Source organism: Paroedura picta, chromosome 1 (assembly GCF_049243985.1).
Source record: "Paroedura picta isolate Pp20150507F chromosome 1, Ppicta_v3.0, whole genome shotgun sequence".
In the NCBI taxonomy this organism is placed as follows: domain Eukaryota; kingdom Metazoa; phylum Chordata; class Lepidosauria; order Squamata; family Gekkonidae; genus Paroedura; species Paroedura picta.
The window spans coordinates 203110836-203131773 of record NC_135369.1 but is presented as its reverse complement, the minus strand read 5'-3'; the positions used below and the strand labels follow the sequence as shown (position 1 = coordinate 203131773).

At 49.9% G+C, this 20938-nt stretch overlaps 1 protein-coding gene across 1 annotated transcript in view; it reads right to left on the bottom strand.

The window, feature by feature from the left end:
- TNFRSF21 (TNF receptor superfamily member 21) overlaps positions 1 to 20938 on the bottom strand; it is a 74085-nt gene that overhangs the window by 37515 nt on the left and 15632 nt on the right. The window contains exons 2-3 of the mRNA XM_077317110.1: positions 16456 to 17110; positions 8174 to 8680 (exon numbers count right to left, since the gene is read on the bottom strand). Of these exons, the coding sequence (XP_077173225.1) occupies positions 8174 to 8680; positions 16456 to 17110 (1162 nt within the window). The remainder of the gene's footprint in view (positions 1 to 8173; positions 8681 to 16455; positions 17111 to 20938) is intronic.

The following is a 20938-nucleotide window of genomic DNA, read 5'->3' as shown; positions in this document are numbered from 1 at the left end:
TTGACACCAGAGCGTTTGTGCCTATCTGCCTAAAATGGCTATTATGACTAGAGGAGTACACGGTATGAAGATTGGTCTAAATAACATTTTTTGTATTACTGAACACTTGTCTTCTTAATTGTAATAAAATGGCTGCCAACTGAATCCCCAAACCAAACAAAAGTCCATGAAAGGTAAGCCATGTCACACGGCCTCTGAATTCCTCTTGGCTTGAAAACCCCAAGTCAGCTGCGACTTGACAGCACTTTGTAGCACCACCAGAATCCCTTCTACTAAGACCTGGATGGTCCTAGCTAGGCCAGGCTCATGAGATCTCAGAAGACATTCCTCTGCCCAGGCCCCACCTGCCCCAGGCTCCGCTGCCCAACGTTCAAGGAATCTCCCAATCCAAAGTGGGCATTTTAATGAATGCATTTCCTGAACCACCAAGCATTCTAGCTAATTGGTGCAACAATTAGAATGTGCTTGGTCTAAATGCCAGCGTGGGGTAGTGGTCAGACCAAGGCCCTCTGAGACCCACATATGAATCCCTGGCTCTGTTGCGGAAGCCCTTGGATGACCTTCAGACAATAAGCAATACAGATCTGGGGGAGGGCTGAGAGAAGCTTCCCCTCCTCTATCGCCAGCAGAATACCAGCAGGATACAACCCACCAGCTTGCAACCAAACAGAGGTCTTATTCTCCCATACCATATAATCTAAAATCTACAGTCATGAGGATCACACGCCTTCTGCATTCCGATTAATATCTAATTAGAGACATGGGGACAATTGTGACATCAATAGAGTTCTGTTTGGCCCACTCGATACATATGAAGAAAAATACCGTGAGATTGGAGGCACAGCCAATGCACACTAACTGCAGCCTAAACCATCTGGGCTGAATCTGCACGGAACTTTTATTCCAATCCCAGGTTGATTCAGTCCCTGCCGTCTACACTGAATGGGATTTCTATTTTGATTTGGAGCAATTTAAATTTTTCATCTACAACAAGCATGCTTGATCCAGAGTGACCCTACCTTTCACCCACGATATCCTGGAGTGGATATAATCCTCAATATTTGAAAAATCGGCATGACTAAAGGTGTAACTCTCTGCTTTTCCCTGAACTAACTTGCTGCCTCGAGCCTCCAATGCTGTAGGAAAGCATTGGTCAGGGCGTTAGTTCGAAGGCTTTGTTGATCCCAGGCTGCAAGGGAAGCCCTAATTTTTATCAGTAGAAGCTCCAGAAGCCCTACCTTCTCTCAGCAGAGATTTAACTCTTGGATTTATTCACCCTCCTCTGCTGTCTCCAATCCTCTCCCCTCCCCCCACTCAAGAAAAGAAAGAGGCTCCTACTGCGCTTGGCTCCCCCCCCCCCTTCTGAGCTTTCCTAATCACATGCAGAACACTTTTCTGTTTCAATGGGGAGGGGGGATAGAGGAAGACCCGAGTTCAAATCGATCTGAATTCAGCAGGATCCACAATGGAATAAACAAAGTAAGTGCAGAATCAGCCCTGATCTCAGTGGGAGTTAAGCCCACAATTGCTCCACCAAGGACTGTATTGTAAGATCTCCCTGGAGATATGTGACTGATTCTAATTTCCCTCATAGCAGCAAAACTCAACAGTGTCCATATCAGGTCGGCAGAGGGGTGAGCAGGAGGAAAGCACACCAGAGCCAGGAAGAAGATTTGGATTTCATACTCGACTTTTTACAACCTAAAGGAGTCCCAGAACACCTTACAAGCACCTTTCCTTTCCTCTCTCCGCAACAGACACCCTGCGAGGCAGGTGGGGCTGAGAGTGCTCCAAGAGAACTGAGACTGGCCCAGGGTCAACCAGCTGGCTGCATGTGGAGGAGGCGAGGGGAATCAAACCTGGGTCTCCAGATTAGAGGCCGCTGCTCTTAACTGCTACACCAAACTGGCTCTCTCCAGGAAGGTCACCATGCAGTGCTGGACAAGAAGAGGAAGGACCAAAGGCCTTACAGGTGCCCAAGGCAAGGCAGTCGCTGAGGCATAAATACTACTGCCAATGTGGCCCCAGGGGTGCCAAGCCACTCACTGAAAACTTTCCTGGCACCTCCAGGAATTTCTAGGAAGTAGCTGGGGCCAGGTAGGGCTTTTGCCAATGAGGGTTTGAATGGCTACTGGAGATATATTATTGGTTGCGCTGATTTTGGTCATTTATTGCTATTCCTCAGCCCCCCCATTGGGACAGTGAACTCAAGAAACAGGCCCAGTTGGTAGCCACGTGCGGTCGATGGATGATTGTTTGTCTTTGGTTCCAGGCCCTGCCAGGCCGCATGTCCGCAAGAACGACTTTTCTCAAGTTTTTTACCCTTGAGAAACCCCTGGAAACATTCTTCAGGCTTTGAGAAACCCAGAAGTGGTGTCATCGTGCAGAATACGGTTGGGAAGCATAGCTGTATCCACACCTATCCTGGGCCCCGCCCCTTCCTACCTCCTCCTGGCCCATCATTGGCCATTTGGGGAGGGGGGGGGTTATGACCATATGGAGTCATATCACTTGAAAAATTAATTAACTCCTACACATTCGGGAAACCCTTCCAGGACTGCCCAGGAACCCCAAGCTTTCACAAAATCCTGGGTGAGAAAGCCTGGCCTAGAAGATTGCATGCTAGTAAACTTAGGAGACCAGGTATCGTATTTACACAGCATAAGGCTCATGATCAACCGAACACTCTGCTCAAAGAGGATTTTACATTGAGTCTTAATTACCGCCCCTGTGCCCGCTTTGGGATTGCTGCAGATCCTTCTGCTAGGACCACAAGGTCATTCCAAACATTGCCACCCGCATAATGCCAGGCATACTGCAGCATTACAACAGGCAGAATCCAAGTTTATAGCAGAGCGGCAGCTGAAGTTCTCTGCCTCCCACCTCCGGCCACACACTTCCTGTTCTGTTAAGTTTTCCACCCAGGGGTGGCTCTATTAATGGAAACTATTAACCACTAAACCACTGGGCAAGCAGAGTGGATCAGGTTTGAGGGCTGGACTGCAGCTAGGAAGACCTGGGCGTGGTCTGCACGGGGCTTTTCACCCAGTCCCAGTTCGAATGAATCCCTCCCGTCTACATTGAATTCGATTGCATTTTTATTTTGGGCGCTTTAAATTTTCCCTCTGCAACATGCATGATTGATTCCCCCGCAATATCCTAGAGTAGATATAAGCCTTGATATTTCAAAAACCACCATGAGTAAATGTGCAGCTCTTTGCTTTTTCCGAACTGACTCACTGCTCTGTGCCTCCAACGCTGTAGCAAAGCCCTGATTGGCCCGGGCATCAGTTCAAAGTCTTCCTGGTTCCTGACTGCAAGGCTTCCCTTAAAGTGACTGCAGAAGCCCTAACTCCAGAAGCCCTAACTTCTCTCAGCAGAATCTGCCTCTGGTTTCCCTACACACACACACAAACACACACTTCTGCTGTCTCCAATCCTCTCACCCCCTTGTTCAAGAGGCTCCTGCTGTGCTTGATTCCCCCCCTCCCTGTTCTGCGCTTCCCCAATCGAGTGCAGAACACTTTCTGTTTCAGTGGGGGGAGGAGGATAGAGGAAGACCTGAATTCAAATCAATCTGAATTCAGCAGGATTCACAATGGAATAAACAAAGTAAGTGTAAAATCAGCCTTGGGCTCAAAATTCTAACTCTGCCATTGAGGGCCAATCATTCTTTTGGCCTCACCTGCCTCACAGCAGTGAATGCAGACCTTTTTCCCATCAAGCTCACTACTATGTACTCCACAGGTGGCCAAATTGTGGCTCTCTAGACATCTGTGCTCTAAAATTCCCATGAGCCCCTGCACAGATGTTGCAGGCAAAGGCTCGTGGGAACTGTAGTCCATGGACGTCTGGAGAGCCACAGTTTGGCCACCCCCGAAATATACTTAGATTGGCATCCAGGAGAAAATGGCTGCCTCTGAGGATGGCCTCGGTGGCCTCCAGGGTCTCAAAGAAACATCTTTCTCATCACCGACTGGTCTTTTTAACTGGAGATGCCAGGGATTGATCCTGGGATTTTCTGCATGCCAATCAGATACTCTGCCACTAAGCCACAGCTCCTCCCAGTTGTTGCTAGGATAAAATGGACCTGGGTGAACCTTGGAGGAAGAACAGGCTAAAAATGTGTTAGATGAATCTACAAGATGAAGAAAGCTTTCAGGCTAGGACCATGGAACTGTTGAATCCTCAGGACTCAAACATCCTGGTTCAAGAAGCCTGCGAGCTTTTAGGTCTTTGACGGGCATTAGGAAAACCAAGTCAAGAGCAAACTATCCTTTTGTGGTCTTGTCAGGAAGCTAGGAAGAGCCTCTTGTGGCGCAGGGTGGTAAGGCAGCAGACATGCAGTCTGAAGCTCTGCCCATGAGGCTGTGAGTTCAATCCGAGCAGCCGGCTCAAGGTTGACTCAGCCTTCCATCCTTCCGAGGTCGGTAAAATGAGTACCCAGCTTGCTGGGGGGTAAACGGTAATGACTGGGGAAGGCACTGGCAAACCACCCCGTATTGAGTCTGCCATGAAAACGCTAGAGGGTGTCACCCCAAGGGTCAGACATGACTCGGTGCTTGCACAGGGGATACCTTTATCTTTACATTTCCCTTTACCAGGAAGCCAGACAGCTGATCCAGACAACAGGCAGAAGTGGCAAGGCATGGAATCACAGTAAGGAGACTTTTTTAAAAACACCGACAATGCCCCACAAAGTTCCACTCCCAGCTCTTCAACCAAGTGTAATGTGAATGTTTGGTGCTGGAACGAAGAATTGTTCTGGCATAAACATCACGGTGCTCTTTTAAAGGAGGCCGGTTTCCAAGGAGGCTGCACAGCCAGCGCCACAAGGAACGGACGGCGGGCTGGTTCTAAGAATGCCTCGGCTGTAGCTGAGGCACGATCCCGTCATTCAGGGACGAGGTGCTTCGAGCAGCACTTTCAGTCAGTTTAAAAACAAAAGTTCAAATCAGGTGCTCAAATCCCAGCACGGCGAGATGTTTTCGCTGCGATCTTTCCAAACGCGACACGCAACGGTTGCTCCAATTATTATGTGGCTAAACAAGGAGGACCGTAGAGATTTTCGCTCTCTCCCTCTCCCCCCCGTCAACACAGGCAAGCAGATTACTGGGACCCAACATGGCACAAGTTGCACAGAGCCAGGAGAAACGACACGGTAGCGGCAGGAGCGTTTGTGGGACTGTTGTTGTTATTGGTTGTTATTTACATCTCTATAGAAGAAGGGGGGGGTGGCAGATCTGTAAACAGACCTAATTTTTGTGTTGTTGTCTCCCAAGTGCAGTAGTGGGCACTTATCAGGAGAAACACAGCGGCGTTCACATGACAAGGTGAACTTCCAGCTTGGGAGCAGCTTGGGCTAGAGACACCATCTCCCCCCCCCCTGCCCTGAAAAGGCCCACCACAGAAGAAGAAGAAAATCTGGTTCTTATATGCCGCTTTTCTCTACCCAAAGGAGTCTCAAAGTGGCTTACAGTCGCCTTCCCTTTCCTCTCCCCACAACAGACACCCTGGGAGGGAGGTGAGGCTGAGAGAGCCCTGACATTACTGAAGAAGAAGAGTTGGTTCTTATATGCCGCTTTTCTCTACCCAAAGGAGGCTCAAAGCGGCTTACAGTCACCTTCCCTTTCTTCTCCCCACAACAGACACCTTGTGAGGTGGGTGAGGCTGAGAGAGCCCTGATATTACTGCTTGGTCAGAACAGCTTTCTCAGGGCTGTGGCAAGCCCAAGGTCACCCAGCTGGCTGCGTGTGGAGGAGGAGCAGGGAATCAAATCTGGCTCGTCAGATTAGACGTCCGCACTCCTCACCACTACACCAAACTGGCTCTCTGGGCATGGGCAGGCCTTTTCGGGGCTGGGAAGAACACAGGCAGGGAATCCGTTCCTCTCCACGATGGGCAGCCCAGCCCCAGCCTAGCAAGGTTGAGGCCGGAGCTGCTTGGGGTGGTGGGAGCACTGGCGGGGCCTGGCTCACCCTCCCCCCCCAGCAGCACTACTGAGGCCCAACGAGGCCACGGCCAGGGCTGCTTGGAGCAGGGGAAAGTGCTGGCAGGGGCTCCCTCCCTCCTTCCCATACCGGGCCCGCAGTCCCAGGCCCTCTGCCCTCCTTCCCAGCTCCTGCTTACTGGGTTGGTACTTCTTCCAGATGGAAGAAGTTGGAAGGGGATGCGGCCAGGGGCAGGACACCCCTCCTGATTGGCCGCTCATTGGACAGATGGCCAATCAGGTATGGGACAGCTGGGACAGCCTACCTGATTGGTAGGCAATGAGTCCCAACTCCTCCCAGCATCCTCTTACTGTTTTATTTGTATGTGCAGGTTCAGATTTTTTAAATTTGGCACTAATACTGTCATGTAAGGTGCCCCAGGGCTACAGAGACGCTGAATTAAATCTATGCAAAGGAGGTGGAAGCCATGCTTAATACTCGCCAGACGGATTTCTGCTTTGTGTGTCTGAAGCTCAGAAGCTGAAGCCAGGGAATGGCACTTATGCCACGCCAGGATTTCTCTTTCTCCCACTGCTGGCAGGCTCCCTCCATCAGACAGCAAGGCTAATCTGTTTAAGGACAGGACCGGACAGTCTTGGACCGCCCTTTACGCAAACAACTTTGGCAAGGCCATCAGGGTCCCTGCCAGCGGACTCCGATGAGGAAGCTGCGGCACTTTCCCTTTGGAGCGGATCCTGAACGAGTCGTGCCAGCATACGCCTCTGCCCCGCCGTGATGCAATCCAGATTAATCCTGCTCAGAGCAGTTAAAGCGTGCATTTCTGTACACCTGTTCAAACCGGAAGGATTCCGAAACAGGGATGCAATAGATTTTATATGCGGCCATTAGCGCTGCTTACACAACAGAGAGGAAATCTCATTTTAGGAGCTATTAAACTCTGAAGCATTTCTTTTCTTTCCTTTTTACCCAATATACAAATGTTAGTCTTATGCAGCATGATGCCACTAACCAAAGAACAGCTCTTGAACACTGTAACTCTTCCCTTCCAACAGAATGAGCAGGGGACAGGCAAAATGGTGTGTCGTATTGTGTCGGCATCTGAAACAGTTTGGCTCAGTAAGACCAATCTGTGTTATGGGGCTGGAAGGAATCTTAGGGGCCATCAAGTTGAGCTTCCTGCTCCATGCAGGAAGTTCAGAGCCAGGGCAGCTCCGTAAAGTGTCTGCCCATCCTCATCTTGGAGGGAGGGAGAGCTCCAACCATCTCCTCAGGCTCTCATTAGAGTGAGATATGTGAGTCACCATATTGGAGGCCCCTGACCCTGTTGAGTCTGCGGGCAGCTTTTGAATCCTGGCACAGAGTGGTGGGCACAACAACAGAATGGCCCCCACAGGAGGCGGAGCCAGAGGCAAAATGTCAGGGGCGAGGTTATGCCCAACTCTCACAATGACTCTTCAGCAGTTAAAGGCGATGCTGTGTTAAACAAGATGCCTTTGAATTACACAGCCAATCAGAAGGCTGGCTCGACAAGAACCCCCACCCGGCCCGGCCCACTTTCTAAAGAGCCAGTCTGGTGTAGTAGTTAGGAGTGCGAACTTCTAATCTGGCATGCCAGGTTCGATTCTGCACTCCCCCACATGCAGCCAGCTGGGTGACCTTGGGCTCGCCACGGCACTGATAAAACTGTTCAGATTGAGCAGTGATATCAGGGCTCTCTCAGCCTCACCCACCCCACAGGGTGTCTGTTGTGGGGAGAGGAATGGGAAGGCGACTGTAAACCGCTTTGAGCCTCCTTCGGGTAGGGAAAAGCGGCATATAAGAACCAACTCTTCTTCTTCTTCTAAAGCAATCAATAAAGCAATCAATAAAACAAGAAAGACGGCAGAAAATGCTAAATGAGCAATTAACTCTCAGCAACTAACAAAGCTCCCACCCCTTCCTTCCAGCAATCTTCCACTGAAAGGTGCTAGCAGGAATCGCGGCACCCCCGGGTCACCATGTTGGGGACCCGTGTTTTATAGCAGGGGTCGTCAACCTGTGGCCCTCCAGATGTCCATGGACTACAATTCCCATGAGCCCCTGCCAGGGGCTCATGGGAATTGTAGTCCATGGACATCTGGAGGGCCACCGTTTGACACCTGGAGGGCCACAGGTTGACGACCCCTGTTTTATAGCATTAACCACCTGGATTTCATTTGTGGCGCTCTGCCGTCGAGACTCACCGTGCCCGTTGCAGTAGTAGATCCACTTCTCCCTGCTCGGGGCCGGCGTGGAAGATTTTTTCACCACGGACTTCTCCACGATGGCGCTGGGGTCTTGCCTGGGCCCCTTCTTCAGAGTCCGCGAGCTCTTCCGGATGCTGCAGACCACAACGACCACCAGGACGAGCAGCAGCAGCAGCACGATCATCCACGGCAAGTGTTCGTTGATGTCGAAGTGCCTGTGGGCCGCCTGGCGCGGCAGTCCTCTTTTGGGGGGCCTGTAAGGGATGCTGGACTTCGCACTACTGCTCATTTCCAGGGCTGGCTGCGTTTTCAGAACGGACGTGGTGTGCTTGTGGTAATGCATCTGCTGGTGATCCGGAGTCCTCGGGTCCTCAGCGGCCGTCGCGTTGGCGGCCGACGGCTCGTTCTTCGATGTCTCGTTACCAGGGGCCGTGGACTCCACCATGCTGATGTACGGGTTTGGCGTTGGAGGGGCAGAGGAGTTGGAAGCTGAAGAATTCACACCTGCAGGACACACATCCGGCGTTAGGGAAGAAGCAGCAAACTTAAGGACCCGCGGGCTATTAAGCAAGACGACCCTGGCCAAGATGGCCTTAGTGTCCAACTAGTATTCTCAGACATGTGAACACACATGAAGCTGCTTTCTAGGGAACCAGATCCTTGGCCCATTAAAATCAGTAGAAGAAGAAGAAGAAGAGCTGGTTCTTATATGCCGCTTTTCCCTACCCGAAGGAGGCTCAAAGCGGCTTACAGTCGCCTTCTCTTTCCTCTCCCCACAACAGACACCCTGTGAGGGAGGGGAGGCTGAGAGAGCCCTGATATCACTGAAGAAGAAGAAGAGTTGGTTCTTATATGCCGCTTTTCCCTACCCGAAGGAGGCTCAAAGCGGCTTACAGTTGCCTTCCCATTCCTCTCCCCACAACAGACCCCCTGTGGGGTGGGTGAGGCTGAGAGAGCCCTGCGATTCCTGCTCAGTCAGAACAGTTTTATCAGTGCTGTGGTGAGCCCAAGGTCACCCAGCTGGCTGCAAGTGGGGGAGTGCAGAATCGAACCCAACATGCCAGATTAGAAGTCCGCACTCCTGACCACGACACCAAACTGGCTCTCTGAGTACTGCCTACTCAGACACGCAGTGGCTCTTCATGATCTCCTAGGAAATCGATTTTAACTGGAGACTCCAGAGATTGCATGCAAAGCAAGGAGGAGGAGGAAGAGTTGGTTTTTATACCCCGCTTTTCTCTACCAGAAGGAATCTCAGAGTGGCTCACAATCCCCTTCCCTCCTCTTTCCCACAACAGGCATCCTGTGGGATAGCTGAGGCTGAGAAAGCCTTGAGAGAGACTGCTCTGTGAGAGCAGCACTATCAGGGCTGTGACGAGGCCAAGGTTGCCCAGCTAGCTGCACGTGGAGGAGCAGGGAATCAAGCCTTAACCACTTCACCATGCTGGCTTTCTCCACGTCACCTAACTAGCAAATCAATTTTAACTGAGGACCCCAAAGACTGTGTGCAAAGCAAGAGGCTCTACTACTGAGCTGCAGCTCCCCCCCCCCAATATAATACAATGTCATTTAGAACAAAAGGTACCACATAAAAACACGGTCTATTGCACTTTCTAAGTTCACTTACCACCTTAACACTTATAAATTCCCTCTAGGATTGAGCTTGGAAGAAATCAGCGCTTTAGCGCAGGCTTTCTGTGCACAGCACTGATTGGTCAGTGGCTGTAACATCACAATGCCCTCCCCAGAAGAAATATTAACATTCTTTAACAATATAGTGTTCCTTTCAAAATCAATTACTAGCTTTACATAAAAGCATTTTTTTATTGGGACGATTGACCAGAAGCACAAGTCAAGGGTGAGGACTAAAGCAGCACTGGAGCTGATATTATGCATGGTTGACTCAAAAATACAGAAGGAGGGAAGCTGAAAAGACTGCAAGGAACGGCTTCAGGGATACCCTATTGTTGCATATGGTTTGGCTCCAGCTATTTTAAGGACGGCAAGGCTGCTTTCTGTGCAACCCCCACTACTGATGTAACCGGTCTAGTCTAAAAGTCCTTTTCATTAACAGTGCCAGTTAATTATCTGCTGCAAGGTCCCCAACCTTCTTGAATGTCCTGGTGTCTCTGGGATTTCGATCCAGGTTGGTGGGTGCGACGACCACAAAATGGCTGCCATAAGAGGTGGAGCCAAGCAGCCAGAGGTAGCCTAAATTCAGGGATGATGGATAATTTTTAAAAATAACAGCGTGAAACAGAAGAAAGAGAAAAGAAATCTAAAACTGCGATGGCAGTTTCCATTGCAACAATGTTATTTTAGTCTGCATAACTGACTGCCTCTTGGTTGGCCAATTAAGAAGCCTGATTGGGCAAGAACCCCACCAGATCCCACCCACTTTCTTTAAAAAGCACCTTATGGGCACCATATCTGGGGGGTGAAGGGGGTGGAAGCCAAAATGAAAATGGGTGCTCCTATATTTTTTTCTTTCATAAAAAATCAAGATGCAAGACTAAAATATCAAATACACTATTTCTTTTCCATTTGTTATGAAAAGCAAAGCTTAGGAAAATGACAGGAGAATTCTCTAGTTTTGTAAGCCAGTGAAATTCTTAGTAAAATTTAGCATAGACAGAAAAAGAACTTTGCTGCATCTGACCAGTGGACTGTTTAGTCCAGCATCCTGTACCACACAGTGGACAAGCAGTATCTGGATGGCCAACCACAGGGCACAGATGTTGCCTTGTGTCTGTAGAATTCAGAAGATGTTTCTGAATGCGGAGGTTTTATATATCTATTCATTTATTATTTGATTTCTATAACTGCCCCTCCTGGCATAGCTGGCTCAAGATGGTTTACAGCATTTAAAACCAGACAAAGTTTAGATTGCCCATAACAGAACAATAAAACAATAACATTCAGTAAAATTCAGTACAATTCAATAAAATCATAAACCATAAACCAGTCAAATCATAAACCAGTCAAATCAACCAGTGTCTACTGATGCTCCAGCAATGCTCCAGCAATCCAGCCCGCTGGTTACTTCTCACATTCAGGGGGGTATTTGTTAAGCCCCCGGTAGATGTTATATCCTCATTGGCCCCAACCAAACACCTGGCGGAAGACTCCACCTTGCAGGCCCTGCAGAACTCGTTCAGTTCCGACAGGACCCTCAGCTCTCCCGGGAGGTCATGGGGCCAGGACAGAAAAGGCCCTGGTCCTGGTTGAGGCCAAACATACCTCTCTAAGGCCAGGGATCACCAGCCTGTTAGTTTGGGCAGAACAAATTACTTCTCTTTTGGCAGGGGGTTCCCCTCAATCATCATGCCTTGTAGCCATTGATAAGATTCTGCCTCCATAAATCTAATCCCTTTTTAAAGCTCTTTATTCCTGGCAGCTAATTCCACATTATAATCTCTCTCTGTATAAAGTAGTGTTGCCTTTAGCCTGTCCTAAGCCTACTGCCCATCAGTTTCACTGGATGCTCTTGATTTCTAGTATTTGGAAAGAGGGAGAAAAATTTCTCCTTGTCAACTCTGCCCACCCCATATAATATTATGAACCTCCCTCATGTTCCCCCGTCCCCCTATCACCTGTATGTTTTACAGCTCTGCAATGCTTACCCATACACCTTTAAGAGTGGGAAGCGGCAGAAATGCCGTCTGAAGCTGTCTGCCCATGAGGTTGGGAGTTCGATCCCAGCAGCCGGCTCAAGGTTGACTCAGCCTTCCATCCTTCCGAGGTCGGTAAAATGAGGACCCAGCTTGCTGGGGGGGGTAAACGGTAATGACTGGGGAAGGCACTGGCAAACCACCCCGTATTGAGTCTGCCAAGAAAATGGCAGAGGGTGTCACCCCAAGGGTCAGACATGACTCGGTGCTTGCACAGCGGATACCTTTACCTTTATGGCCAAGTATCAGTAAAAACCTGGATAGTTAAAGGAAACACTGGCTCAGATCCAACGCCTCTGCCCTGCCCACGTTTTTCTCCGGGCACTGAGGAGGTGGTCCCCTGGCACTGACCCTGCTTCCTCGGGTGCTGGCAGTGTTTTTTCAAGGAGACCCCAAGTACTGATGTGCACAAAAGGAATGCAATCTATAGCAAAGGCCCGTTTTCGCAGTGCCAGGAGGGAAACGCAGGGGGAGCAAAGCTACCGGATCTGATCCCGGGTCAGAAACGAATTAGATTCGAGGCCACATAGCACGGACAATTCCTTAACTCAGCGAGCGTCAGCAAAACAAGCCACAGAGCCTACTTCTGCAGGAGCCGTGGCAGAAGACCTTACCAAAAGCCGTCTTCCTTGGTGCTCAGTCCCGGTGAACGTGAGTGACATAAAGCCAATAGGAAAGCGAACAAATGAAAATTGCAATCCGTTCTTTCCAGATAAAAGTTGGCGTGTAAAAAGCCAAACGCGAGATAGGGGGAATGTTTTTTCAAAGCATGGAGAAGTCTGGGAGGCCTGAACTTGGGACATTTCCATCGTGGTTCTTTAGCAGCGGCTGGAACTGGAAATATTCGGTCTACATGCCGACACGGATGTTACTTCACCTCAACTATATAGCTATAGTTGTGCTGGCAGGGGCTCATAGGACATGTAGTCCATGGACATCTGGAGAGCCACCGTTTGGCCACCCCTGCTATACAGAAAGACTGATTTTTAGATTCTACGCCAGGGGTAGTCAAACGATGGCCTTCCAGATGTCCATGGACTACAATTCCCATGAGCCCCTGGCAGGGGCTCATGGGAATTGTAATCCATGGACATCTGGAGGGCCACCGTTTGACTACCCCTGTTCTACGCAATGTTCACAGAATGAGGTTTAAAACCTAGGAGAGGCAGTGTGGCGAGGGGTTAAGAGCAGCGGATTATACTCTGAAGAACTGGGGTGATCTTGGACTAGTCACAGGGCAGTTCTCTTAAGAGTTCTCTCAGCCCAGGGTGTCTGTTGCGGGGAAAGGAAGGGAATGGTGTTTGTAAGCTGCTTTGGGGCTCCTTCGGGTAGTGAAAAGCAGGGTATAAAAAAACACCCTTTCTTCTAAAATCAAAGACTATGGCAGTATTATGGCTTCTAAAGTCATCGGAATTAAAAACCAAGACTTCTTATGGGTGGAAAGGTTAATCTTGGAGTGGTGTATGGGTTAGAGTCCGAGACCCAGGTTCAAATCCCCAAATCAGTCATGGAAGCCTGCTGGAGTGACCCAAGGCCAATTACCCGACTCAGCCTAACTTGCCTCACGGGTACTTTATTTTGGGAGCACACAAGGAGTAGAAGCTGTCTGACAAGCCGAGCAGGAGAGCAGTAAACAGAGGCAAAACAACCCGCTTTGCAGGATTGTTGTGAGGATAATAAAAGGAGGAAAGAAAACCAATGTAAGAGGCTTTGGGTGGAAGAAACAGGGATAAAATGAAGTAAATAAATAAACCTTGTGCATTGTCAAAGGCTTTCACAGCTGGAGGCAACTTGTAGTGGTGAATTCACCAGACCACAGCCACACTGCCCGGAAAACCCACAACAGCCAAATAAATCTTGTGTTCCGAGACATCAAGTCCCTTCGAACCCTATGAGTTTATGCCCTCTGAATCATCCCATTTTTAACAAACACGGTCAGATCTTCAGAACCGAGGGCTGCGGCTTCCTCAACTGAATTAAAAGACATCTTACCTGTGTTTCAAACAGTGTAGAACACCTAGACAACCTTTTTTTTAAAGTCTTCTAAAATATTTTAACATCCAAATCAATCGGAGGCTTTTTAAACACGCCAGCTCCGAAGGAGTGGAACGGAGAGCAATTCAGCACTCAGACGCTAATCCGATGGTGGTTGTGAATTTTCATGGCTTTCTAGGGATGTTGATAGATTACTCTCTTTTTAAAAAACGTTTTTTCCTCCAAGCTGCCTTGACAGTGTCTGCTAAACGCTTGGGATGCACATTGGTAAATGCACATGGCCCTGCCTGAAAGAGCAGTGGACAAATAAGGTCGTATCACCTAATAAACATTTAGCAAATTTTAAAAATATGTACAAAATTAGTTAACTCCCACCCATTGGGGAAACCCTTCCAGGAATGCCAAGAAACTCCAGGGTTTCAGGAAACCCTGGTTGAAAAAGCCTGCCATGCCTGGTCACCTACCAGTCAGAACATGGTTTCTGTGGGACGCACCTAACAGCATAAGACGGCCTTGGTCGACCGTGGGGGAGGCCCCGGAAATATTTTTCAAGCTTCAAAGAACCCCAGAACTGGGCTAGAAGTGTGGCTGAATCCTTTAAGGCAGAAAACGCCAGGGAGCCCATGAATAAGAACAGTTTTTTGTACTCCACTTTTTAATACCCAAAGTAGTCTCAATGCAGCTTCCAATTGCCTACCCTTCCTCAACCACAACAGACACCCTGTGAGGTGGGTGAAGCTGAGAGAACAACCACTCTGTGAGAACAGCTCTAACAGGACTGTGACTGACCCAAGGTTACTCAGCTGGCTGCATGTGGAAGAGTGGGAAATCAAACCCACTTCTCCAGATTAGAGGCTGCCGCTTTTAACCACTAGAATTATAGAATCATAGAGTTGGGTGGGACCTCCAGGGTCATCTAGTCCAACCCGTTGCACAATACAGGAACTCACAACTACCTGGCCTCCCACAGTGACCCCAATTTCATACCCAAGTGATCCCTTCACCAACTATCTCCAGAATCCAACCTGGCCTGGAGGAAATTCACCTACCATCCCACAGTGACAATCAGCAATTCCCTGGTTATGCAAGGAGAGACAAACCCTGGCACATCTCTTCCTGCCCAGCCACTCAAAATCTGCCTAAGTTCATAAAATCACCATTTCTATCAGATGACTATCTAGCCTCTTCTTAAAAACTTCCAAAGAAGGAGAACCCACCACCTCCTGAGGAAGCCTGTTCCACTGAGGAACCGCTCTCGCCACAGCACTGAGAAAACTGCTCTGACCAGGCAGGAATATCAGGGCTCTCTCAGCCTCACCCACCCCACAGGGTGTCTGTTGTGGGGAGAGGAAAGGGAAGGTAATTGTAAGCCGCTTTGAGACTCCTTCAGGTAGAGAAAAGCGGCATATAAGAACCAGTTCTTCTTCTTCTTCTAACTGTCAGGAACTTTTTCCAAATGTTTAGCCAAAAATTATTTTGAATTAATTTCAACCCACTAGTTCTGGTCTGCCCCTCTGTGGCAACAGAAAACAACTCTGCTCCATCTTCTCTATGACAGGCCCTGAAGTATTTGAAGATGGTGATCATATCACCTCTTAGTCGCCTTCTCTCCAGGCTAAACAGACCAAGCTCCCCCAACCTTTATTCATATGTCTTGGTCTCCAAACCCCTCACCATTTTTGTTGCCCTCCTCTGGACACGCTCTAGTTTCTCTACATTGTCCTTCAGTTGTGGTACCCAAAACACAGTACTCTAAGTGAGGTCTCACCAGAGCAGGGCAAAGTGCCAACATCACTTCACAAGATCTGGATGCTATACCTCTATTAATCACGTTTGCCTTTTTAGCTACTGAGTCACACTGCTGGCTCATGTTCAATGTATGGTCTGCTAAGACCCCCATATCCTTTTCAGACGTACTACTGCCAAGGTAAGTCTCACTTATCCTATAGTGATGCATTTGATTTTTCCTACCTAAATGAAGAACTTTACATTTATCACTACTGAAATTCATTTTAGCCCAGTTTTCCAACCTGTCAAGAGCATCCTGTATCCTGATTCTGTCTCCTACAGTTGAGAAACCCCTGAAATACTCTTACAGCTCCAAGAAACCCCAGAAGTGACGCAAACATGCAGAATATGGTTGGGAAGCCAAGCTGTAGACACGCCTACCCAGAGCCCCTCCCTTTCTCACCCCCTCCAGGCCCATCATTGGCCTTTCTGGGAGGGGGTGGGTGGGAAAACGTGACCATCTATGGTCATATCACCAAATAAATGTTAAACAAATTTTAAAAGCGTATAAAGAAACCCCAGGGTTTCACGAAACCCTAGATGAGAAATCCTGCACTCCACCAAGCTGGCTCTCCCTTCTGGTGAGCTCTTACAGAGCCCCAGATGGGAAACCCTGGCATAAACAGCTTAACATGAAACGTTGCCCTTGTGGAACTAGCCATAGTGAATGAGGCAGCAGCCATCTTGTCTAAAATTAGGCGGCCGCCATTAAGGCTTCTTTGGGGAGGACATTCCAGAGTAGCAGCCACTGCCCTCTGAGATGGGCACTTCTGCACATGTTGAATGGCCCCACGCGCCAGACGTTCGGCCGGGCTTTGGATCTACCTTTGGGGAGTGAAGTGGTAGCAGCCACTCTGCGGTGTTCCTTCTCCTCTTCCGGGCGGGAGGAAAGCCCAGCAGCATTCAGGAGGGAGGGCGGAAGGCCACAGATGTTGTCCGTCTCTCTCGTCCCCGGCTTCGTCACCACCATCTTCTTCTTGTAACAGTCGGTGAAGGCTCGGCATCTCAGGACGCTAGAAGGCACATCAGAGAAAGTGCCGGAAGGGCACGGCTTGCACCTGACATCCTCCGTGTCGGTACCTTTCTTTTTGACGCCCCAGCCGACGGGGCACTCGGAATAAGGGTTGCAGGTGTCGTTGGCGAGGAAGCGGCCGGGGGGGCAGGCACATTCCCGATCGGCCCAAGCCGTGCACGGCGCTCTCTCGACCGTCGGCTGCTTGCAAGGCTTCCTGCAGGGGTGGCATCTCTCGATCCCGTTTTTGTGCTTTGTGAAGGTCCCGCCGGGACAGTCGCTGCACTCCCTTAAGGTCGTGTTGGTGCAGTGCTTGGACACGAATGTCCCCGCAGGACATTTGTCACAAATCAGTTCGCTATTGGTGGCCCGGTCGAAGTGGCTGTACGTGCCGGAGGAGGGGCTTATGGCGTTCTGCTCGGAAGTCAGCTTGGGCTGAGCGGTGGTAGTGCTGAGCAACACAAAGGCCTGGAAAACGAAACGTAAAACACGTCAGACGCAAGCAAAGCAAACCGTCCCGATGCCACTTTTCAGAGGTGCGATACACCATCCGTTTACCGTTATGTTACTCCTCAAGAGCGTGTGCATGCACACACACAGGCTCGCGCACCATTCAGTCATAACCTTAAAGTGATGATGTTTCAAGACTGTTTTGCTGGGGGAAGTGACTGGCTGGTCCACTGAGTCAGTCGGAAATGGCTGCCGGGAGAACCGAAGGCCGAAACTCTGCACACCCACCCTGTGCAGACAGGACAGCCTCTAAGCCAGTGGTCCCCAACCTTTTTTCAGCTGGGGACCGGCAGATGACGGCCACGCCCGCGCAGTGCGCATGCGAGGCCACGCCCGCGCTGCACGCATGCACGGCCGAAATCACACATGCATGGCACTTTCGCGCATGCGCTCATGGGCGAAAGTGCCGCGCATGCGCAATTTCGGCCGTGCCGCGCATGCGCGATGCGCAGCACGGTCCTGATTCCCATTCCCCCCCCCCTCCCGCAGTAAGAAGCTTCCCGGGCCGCAAGTTTGCGGCCCGGGAAGTTTTTTACTGCGGGGGGGCGGGGAGAGAGAACCGCGGCCCGGCGCCATGGCCTTCGCAGCCCGGCACCGGGCCGCTGACCGCAGGTTGGGGACCACTGCTCTAAGCCACGAAAACTTACGCTACGCCACGAAAACTTATGCTACAACAAAAACTTGTTGGTCTGCAGTGCACTGTTATAAAAATGAGTAGCCAATTTATTTTATCTTTATTTATTGATTATATTTATTGACAGCCACACTCAACACAGCTGGCTCCTGGCAGTGTACAAACAGGAGCATAAAATACAATAAAACCCCCATGTAAAATACATAAAATTCCCACCACCCCATAGTCCCATCCCTCAGCAAACTGGATGGATCCTTCAACCCAATGCCTCAGGCAGGGTGTCCGGAGGAGGGACCCAGTGGATCTTCCTTGCCCTGGGCCTAGTCTGCACACAATAGATAATGCGCTTTAGAAGTAGACTTTCCTGTTCTGCACAGGAACATCCAGCTGCCAAAGCACATTGAAAGTGCATTATCCTGTATGTGCAGACTAGGCCCTGGCCTCAGCCAAATGCCTGGTGGACCAGCTCTGTCTTGCAGGCCCTGCAGAATAGTGATAGCCCCAACAGGGCCCTCAGCTCTTCCAGGAGTTCAATCCACAAAGTAGGGGCCAGGACTAGAAAGACCCTGGCCCTTGCTGAGATCAGGCACACTTCCCATGGACCAGGGATCATCACTTATTATAACAAAAGAACAAAGTTCGAGTCTGGGAGCACCTTTAAGACCAACAAAATTTGATTCAAGGCATCAGCTTCTGGGGGTATCTGACCAAGAGCGCATGCACATGGGTGCTTATCCCTTGAATAAAACTGCTGATGGTTTTAAAGGCTTGGATAGGTTTGCTTCAGACCAACACGGCCACCCGCCGGAATCTATTACAGCAAAAGGGTGCGCGTGTGTGTGTGTGGGGGGGTATTCCCCTTTGTGGGCTGAGGCAAACTAAGTGTATATTGACGGCAGACGTGAGTAGAAGGTGCCTAACAAGTGAATCAGGAGAGTGGTAAAAAAAAAAAAAGAATTTCAATGGAGAAGAAAGAGTAAATTACACAGGGCCATTTTCAGTAGCTCAGGAGCAGAACACAACCGATGCCATAACTCAAAGTTACCTTTAAAAGAAAGGGCACGGCGACTCAGTGGAATGACCAAATTCAAGGAATGTTAGGACTAAGGCGCATTCATTTTTCTCCTAACTGGAGGACGGGGGGGGGGGGAGGAGGTACGTGGTTTTTCTGTGGCTCTGCCCTATTAGGTACGCTTGCAACTCTTCGGTTGCCATCCATTCTGGGAAGTGAGCCAAGGAAGACGCATTTTTATAAAAGAAATCCCCAAAACATGATGCTGCCGGGGAGAGGGGGGTTGGGAGATACACGGGAAACTCAACGGCATTGCATCAGTTTTGGTGCAGAGCACTTAGCCGAGCTTCCCTTTGCTTGCCTTAGCGGGATTGTATTTGCTCCGTTGCATAATTGATGAACAAAAACTTGCACAAAACTAGGGTTGGCCGTTGGCCTAAAGAGACCGTTCGCGCCCGAACCAGCCAGCGCCGTGGCTGCCGAAGCGCCCAACCCTAAAACACACTTCAAATCAAAGGAGTCCATAAAACGCTACTGCCACAGATCCCGTGTGCGTAAGCAAGGCAAAGGGGGCACATCTACGCCAGGCAACAACGCCTTCCACTAGCACTTCCACCTGCGGAGAAACTATGCCCCCAGGCAACAGTTCTTTGCTATTCCTTCGGCAAACCAACATGGCTCCCCATCTTGATCTATCGTGTTCCAGCTGTATCTGAAGAAGTGAGCCGTGATTCACGATAGCTCCTCCCCTGACCCGAATTATGTTAGTCTTTAAGGCAGGCTTTCTCAACCAGGGTTTTGTGAAACCCTGGGCTTTCTTGAGGGCCCCGGAAGGGTTTCTGGAATGGGTGGGGGTTCATCATATTTTGAGATACTTTTTAAAAAAATTGTTGAACATTTGTTGAGTGATATGACCATAGAGGGTCATGTCGACCCACCTCTCCCCAAATGGTCAATGATGGGCCTGGAGGGGGTGGGAAGGGGAGGGGCCTCAGGTGGGCATGTCCACAGCTCTGCTTCCCAACCAAATTCTGCACAATGGTACCACTCCTGGGGTTTCTTGGAGCCTGAAGGATGTTCCAGGGGTTTCTCAACAGTAAAATAGTTGAGAAAGGCTGTTCTAACTGTATCTGAAGGAGTGTGTCATGACTCACAAAAGCTCCTCCCTTGCCACAATTTTTAAAAAAAGTCTTCCAGGTGCTGCTGGATCTTTTCCATTTGCTACAGACAGACTCATTCGGCTGCCCATCTTTCTCTACCCCCACACCTGCTGAGGCTTCCCAGCCTCTTCCTGCCTACTCCCTTGCACCTTTGGCACAGCGATAGAGTGGAGGGAGCAACCAGGTGGAAGGAGGCCAGCCGCGGCTGGATCAACCTTCTCCTGCACCTGGCTCAGCTCTGACACACCAAAGAGCCTCAACTCCAGTAAGCCGGCTTACTTATTCATTCAATTGTGATGTTAGCTCATATCCCAGTGTTAACTCAGGTTCCTTCCTTTTTCCTTCCAAAACTGTAATTCCTGCAAACCCGGCCCCCCCCCACCCACCCCAGTGTTTGCTGAGCCCTCTTGTGCCAATCTGCCTCTCTGCTCAGGGGCCAGCTCTCAACTACTAAACAGCAAACGCATTGTCTGGGTTCCACATCATACTGCAGACTCGACAGGGACTTGTGTGACTGAAGCACGAGATTTTTTAAAGAAAAAACATCCTTCAGTTAGCTTAATTAATACTGTTCCACACCCCTGAAGCTTAGAACACAATGGGGAAGGAAAACACCGAGAACATTTGTCCTCCAGACCAGGGGTAGTCAACCTGTGGTCCTCCAGATGTCCATGGACTACAATTCCCATGAGCCCCTGCCAGCAAACGCTGGCAGGGGCTCATGGGGATTGTAGTCCATGGACATCTGGAGGGCCACAGGTTGACTACCCTTGCTCCAGTCCAGACCACACCCACCAGCACGGCTGCCCCGTTAAGCATCTACGACAGGTACCAAAGTGTTCAGTGCTGCCATGGGCTCTTCCATCTGGCCTTTCCGAATGGCCAGTGGAAATTTAATTGGCTGTGCAGATTTTTAAATATCCGCTGTCACCAGAAAGAAAGAATCTTCACTTTGTGACTGAAAGTGAGTGAGGGCGGCC